This window comes from Thunnus albacares, chromosome 13, assembly GCF_914725855.1.
Source record: "Thunnus albacares chromosome 13, fThuAlb1.1, whole genome shotgun sequence".
NCBI lineage: Eukaryota > Metazoa > Chordata > Actinopteri > Scombriformes > Scombridae > Thunnus > Thunnus albacares.
The window spans coordinates 6,840,388-6,846,864 of record NC_058118.1 but is presented as its reverse complement, the minus strand read 5'-3'; the positions used below and the strand labels follow the sequence as shown (position 1 = coordinate 6,846,864).

Genomic DNA, 6,477 nt, shown 5'->3' with positions numbered 1-6,477 from the left:
AATTCCACTCCAATATGTGTTTTGCTTATTGTTATTTCACTTGCATGTTTGACACCAGAAGGCTGTTTTCACATTCATCTACTGCAGGGAGAAAGTGTTCTGTGTTCACCTTAAACCTCACTTTATTTATTTAAATGCCTTCAGTGCACTAAGAAAGGACCTCACAGTGAAGTAGAAGACATCTTCCATCCAGCAGTTAAACCTTTGAAATGGAAAATATTTGCATATTCATAGATTCATAACTTTACTTATTATTATTCGCAACATGTACTTAAAGTAAAAGAAGTAAAGGTACATTTATTATGCAGTTACTTATTATGAGTTATATTATTATACATTATATCATAGCATTATTGTTACTAATGAATTAATGAGTAAGCAGTTTTTAACGGTGTTGGAGTTGGAGCTGATTTTAATGATTTTACAGAGTTGGCTTGTTTAATTTGCTGTATATCAATACATTATATTTTATTATTCCTAATCGTAGTAGTAGGAGTAAAAAAAGCATAAAGTACAAGAACTTCAGAATTGTGTTTAACTATAGGAACTGAGTTCATGTAAATAGTGTTTTCCACCTTTGAGTTTCAGAAACTTCTGCCAAAAGATCCCGAGCACAAAATCAACAGCACAGAGTATCTGCCACAGTCAAAGGTCGAAGCGAGTATAAATGATCAATGGAACCATGTTTTATAATCTTTCCCATCTCACCGCTGGTCCACTGTTTTTGGGTCTGTAGTAACATTCATCACCTTCAGTGCTGATAATGTGACCAGTGGAAAGTGACACATTTTGTATTTTGTGAACTTTAAATGTTCACCTTACCATTCTGGTGCTGTACAGGGTGCTCCATCAGTTTGGTACCTTTGTTTAGATGTTTTTGGGTTTGGTTTTTATTGTAAACTATAACCTGCACTTTCTATTCTTACAGACTTCTTGGGGGCTGCCACCTTGTTGTGAAGTGAATCTGAGGTTATGTTGGTATAGTACAGTTTTCTTGATCTATGGTTATAAATGTTTTTTCCTCTCCTCCACTTCACTTTTTATCGTCTACCAGGTAGTAAACAGTGAGTTTGAGCCTTTTAATGATGTACCAGCTGATTTCATCACACACTGTCTGTCTCGCATCGAGGTATTCAGATTTTTCAGCTTCATAACCGCCTGCTTTACTGGCGATAACACTTTGGTACTAATGATAAGACCAAATAAGTCTAAAACCCTTTCAACACTTTTCCAGAGCTACAACCAAATAAGCAAGCTGTGAAACAGAGGCATGATATAATCTTTTATTTTAACCCATGGGATTTAACTTTTACAGTGCATTTCTTTACAACAATTATTCATTAAGTGACATGTTTTAGCCACCACTACAGATCAGATCACTATGTATATTACATTTCTGAGTTCCTCTTAGAGATTTTGACTTCATGAACACCGTGTGAATAAAAATCCCAATTATTAGACAATGGATAACCACACAGGTTAACTAATTCAGTGACATCCAATCATCCATTGAAATGGTTAGCCTCGTTATCAAACTGAACCGTCTGTTAATCTTTAGTTGTCTCAGTGTTATTAAGCCGCTAACTATCTGTACCATTAAAACATACAGAGAGGTGGCCAATTAGAAACCTGCTGCCATCCATTAGAAAGAAAAAAGGCTTTAAAAATAGACAAAAGAACAAACAAAATATGGCACTATTGTCAAGGAACAACCAGTAGACACAAACACATTTTTTTAAAAGGGGACTGTGGCCGAAATCCCCCTAAACAGAAGAAGAAACTCCGAGCACTTTGTTCAGTCTTTCCCCGAGCAGTCGTTACTGCCAGTTAACAATCTGAGGAGGAGTCATCAGTCAGATGGACGTCAAGCTTTATGTGGACATTAAGCCATTCATTCACAAGCATCTCAGTAGAAAACTCTGTTGGAAAGTCCTTTGTCACTTCACAGGATACCCACAGTACGTTCATTTTTTTTCTCAAATCAGAAGACGACTTTACAGTAGCCTGCTGTCTCCCGACGTTCACGTGTTTCTCTTCCTCTTAACATACCAAGCACACGTCCCACGAAACAAACAACACGCAGCCTTGCATCAATCTGTCCATAAGGATCTCTCAAAATGTTGCAACGTGTTATACTGGAGAGAAAGCATTGATAAAGACAGAACCACATTGACTGTGCATATACATAATTCTGAAAACACATTGCAGCAATGAACACATATACGACCCACCAAATGCACATTGACATAAACTCAATCCAGTTACCCATTACATATTACATTCAGGCTCCAAGAAAAAGATGCGATGGCAAAGTAAACAGCAGATTTCTCCCTTTTGCTCAAGTTTGGTCTCAAATTCCCTCAAATACACAACAGCTAGTAGTGCACAAAATAAGAATACAAAATTAGACTTTTAAATACTGTAGCAGCAATTCTTTTCTTTTAAAGTTGAAAGCCTCCAGTAGTACAGGTAAAGGCTTTGGAGTCCCCGACACGTGGAAGGGTGAGCGATTGTCCTCTGAAGTGCGAGACAGTGTCTATACGGAGGGTGCAGGTGTTTGGTACTAAAGGTGGGTGACTCTGCTGGGGCGGACAGGTTTGAGATGTGTCTCGGACAGGGCACCGCTAGAGGAGAGCCGTGTGGAGGCAGCGGGACGCTGCAGCGCTCCAGGCTGAAAATGTCTTGAACAGAAGGGGTGTGTTCTTTAGGAAAACCTCCCCTGCTGCCACGCCTCCATCTCAGTCTCCCACTTCACAGACTCTCCCTTTCCTCTTCTCCGCCGCTCAGACAGCCTCACAGTGCATCTCCGCTTCCAAACCGAGCCTCCCAAACAGCAACAACTCCTCCTCATCCTTCACCCACCCTCCCCGCAGCCAAAACCACAACAGGTCGGGGTGACAACGGGAGCGCTCAGCTCATCAGTCCAAAACGACCAGGACAGAGCCGAGGCGGGCCATGCTACAGGACGCTTCTCTCAGCTGGAGGCTGTGGCGATGGCCTTCTTAAGCTGCTGGCTGCGGATCTCGCGAGTGCGGGACTCCAGGAGCAGGTCATGGCAGGTGTTGCAGACCAACACCGGATCATACAGCTGCTGGTCTGGGATGGGCAGCTTCAGATGACAACAGTCTTTACAGAACACATTGCCACAGTTCCTGAAGATGGAGAACACACAGAGTGTTACAGTAAGATATTTTATTAATACAAGAAAGGAACAGGGCATTTATCTGGATCCGATGATTCCTGAATCCTGATTTTATTAGCAGACAGACCAAAAAATAAAAAAACTTCAGTGTGTGTGTGTGTGTGTCAAAAAGTGTGTGAAATATAACAACGTGCATTAATTAACAGGCTTTATACAGTAGAATAATAAATACCCCTTGTTAACACCATCATCTTAAATCACTGAATGTTTTTTAAAAGTAAAACATTTCTGAAGCTCAAGTATTGATTTGATGCATTTCAGTAACTGACAAGCTGAACACATAACAAAGTCTGATTAGTTGTTGAGCATGTGTAGCTTTATGCTTCACTGAGAACTGGACTGATACTAATGACTCTATCTAACACTTATTGAACATCTTGTGTGTGGACTTGTACATTTTGTCCTTCCCACACACACACAGCACCAGCAGAGTGATGTCCTGTCTGTGAATATCAATCTCTTTCCAATTTAGGACACCTGTCTCGGTTTTTCAGTGAATATAAATATAAATAGCTACCCAAGGACCTTTGATGCTGAATTGATCTAAAAAAACTTGATTTACTGCCTAGAAAATACAAATCAGAGTGTCTTTGAACTGCAGGCTGCTTCACTGGCAGAATCGTGCTGCAACAAGAGAGTACAGAGAGAAATGGGCCAACAAAAAACACCTCAAGTTTAAAAGATAATAGTAAGCTCTCCTGAACAAATGATTAGATCGAATTATTTTGATGAGTGGATAAACAAATTAGATTTTTAAGCTCATCTTGATTTAGTGACCATAGAAGAGAGTAGAAGGAGATATTAGGGATTAAAGGTTTAGAGGAACGGTTCAACATTTTGGTTCGCCAGAAAAAAAGGAAATCTAATCTATCATCATTTGCCAAGCCGATGGGCTTGAGCCACAACACTGCAGTAACCCAGAACAACACTCCTGATAATACAAGGAAACAATGAGGAGCACAAGGTATCACAAGTAAATGAATGTAGACTGATAAGCTATGAATCACAAAGACTATTAAGAGTGAGACTTTATTAACCAATGAGGATGATGTTGGTTAAGTGGGGACATTTTTCTCTTTAAAACAAACATGTGAAGAAATATTTCAAACCCAGTGAAGTCAGTGAAAGAGGAGAACTGACTGACCAACAGTGTACCAAAGTTGATTTTTTCATTTGTTGGGAAATGTGATATTTTCTTTGTGTTCTTGTGTTTGTTATTGTAAGAAAACCACAGTGAAGCCCCACCTGCAGTGGTGACGTCTCTTGGCTATCCAGAACTCACAGTCACAGTTGAAACAATGGGAGGCCATGTGGTCGGGAACCCACCTCGTGACCTACACAAACACACACACACACACACACACATACACACAGAGACATCTTTATCAGAAAAGTGTTTGGTAATTAGTGGTGCTCTGAGTCATTTAGGTGAGGGGGAGGAAGGAAGGTGAGGGAGAGGAGACGGAAGCTAAATTAGATGATAAAGCTCTGAAGGATGCTGACCTCTGTGTCCTTACGCTCCACTCGATCCCAGCTGCCCTCAGACAGACGGTCCTCGCTGTGTGTCGATAGAGAGTCCTCCTCGTTGCTGTTGTCTGACTCCCGCAGACATGTCTGAAAAAACAGAGAGAAAAAGGCAAGATGAGAAAACAGATAGACCTAAAAGAAGAGAGAGGACTTTCTGAAGATAATCAAAAGTAAATATTTACAAACACAGCAGACAGGAAAAAAAGTTTCTGCTGTCTGACATCATGGGAAAAAGCTACTCACAATGTCATCCTCGTAGTCGATGTCTGGCTCTGAGGGAGGAGTGCTGTACTGTTTACTCTCCAGCCTCATCTGCAGCTGTCGCACCTGCTGCCGCAGCACCTCCACCTCCTGCTTGTAGCCCGCCTCGATCTGCCGCAGTCTCTGCTGAACAGCGTCCATGGGCACCGGCAGCCCGTCATCATCGAGGTAAGCTGGGGCCTGCGGAGGGGGAGGGGAGCTGGAAGCGGAGGGTGAGGAGTATGACACCGGTAGAAGCTGATGGCCTGCCAGGGAGTAGCTGTTGAGGGCAGCCATAGCAGGTCCATTCAGACCGGTGTAGCCTGCACTCCTAGCAGCAGACAGCCATCCAACCTGCAAGGGGCTGCTGGGACAACAGAGAGCCTCCCTGCGGCAGCACTGGGACCCGTTGGCTATGGCGAAGCCCTGGGAGCGGAGCAGTTTACTGGCAAGCCGGCGGCTCTGGTAAGTGTTGGCCTGCAAGGCCCGGCTGACGCCAGAGTGACAGGCAGACTGGACCAGACCCTGAACGCTCTCCCAGTGGGAGCCGAGCAGGGACAGGTCAGACAGCTGGCTCTGGGAGATCAGGTGGCGAGCTGCTATCTGGGTGCAGTCTACAGGAGCTGCTGCAACCGCTAACACACGCTCTCTTCCTTTCACTACATCTGTCCTCACGTCCTCTTTCTCCTTCTGGGACTGAACTTGTGGCTGCGACTCAGGCTGCTCCTCATCATTTACATGATTCTGGGTAAGATCCTTGCTCTCTGTGGGAGGCAGGGCGGGGGGAAGCTCTCCTTCACCTGTGAGAGTCTCTGTGGAGTCCTCCATGGGAAGCAGTGACGTTAGCTGCTTCAGAGCCAGCAGGTCTGCAGATTGTGGAAGGCCATTTGTTTTGCTGTCAATGTGGCCGTTAAGCAGCAAGGTGGGTGTGGTGGCTGCAGGTTGCGTGCCGTTGCAGGGGAGAGGTAAGCACGGCTCTGATTTATGAGAGGGTGACGTGGTGCTGTCAGCAGTCCTACAGGGGCTCTCAGCCTCCGGTGGAGGAGGTGGGAGTTGAGGCTTGGTGATCTGAGGCGAAGCTTGTTGGAGGACAGGAGTGGGGAAGGGAGTGTGAGCGAGTGTGACGTCCTTACTGAAAGGGACAGGGGGAAGGGGCAGAGAGGGCAGGGGCTGAGTGGTGAGACAGGGCTCCTCTAGTGTGTCTTCACAGCTCTCTGCACCTTGGTCACCCTCTGGAGTCTTGGCAGGACTCTGATGTAAAGGTTCCCCATCACTGCTGTCCAGTCCAGTGTCAGGTATGACCTCGTCAGAGCTGTCTGCAGAGGGTCCTTCTGTGGCGGGCGAGGGCTCCAGGGCAGAGCGACCCTCCTGGCAGTGCTTATTGAGATTGGGGTCGCTGGATGTACGTGTCAGGGGCACCCCGTTCTCAAAAGCTGACAGCAGGTTGTCCATGGAGCGGGTCTTGGGAAGTCTGGAAATCAGAAATACATAAGGATCTATTTATTCCA

At 44.7% G+C, this 6,477-nt stretch overlaps 1 protein-coding gene across 7 annotated transcripts in view; it reads right to left on the bottom strand.

The window, feature by feature from the left end:
- Positions 1-1,269: 1,269 nt before the first annotated feature.
- mtmr4 (myotubularin related protein 4) overlaps positions 1,270-6,477 on the bottom strand; it is a 44,585-nt gene continuing 39,377 nt past the window's right edge. For all 7 annotated transcript variants that reach the window (XM_044369883.1, XM_044369884.1, XM_044369877.1 and 4 more), the window contains 4 exons: positions 4,973-6,440; positions 4,706-4,816; positions 4,448-4,536; positions 1,270-3,152 (listed from right to left, as the gene is read on the bottom strand). In XM_044369883.1, the coding sequence (XP_044225818.1) occupies positions 2,975-3,152; positions 4,448-4,536; positions 4,706-4,816; positions 4,973-6,440 (1,846 nt within the window). In that variant the 3' untranslated portion in view covers positions 1,270-2,974. The remainder of the gene's footprint in view (positions 3,153-4,447; positions 4,537-4,705; positions 4,817-4,972; positions 6,441-6,477) is intronic.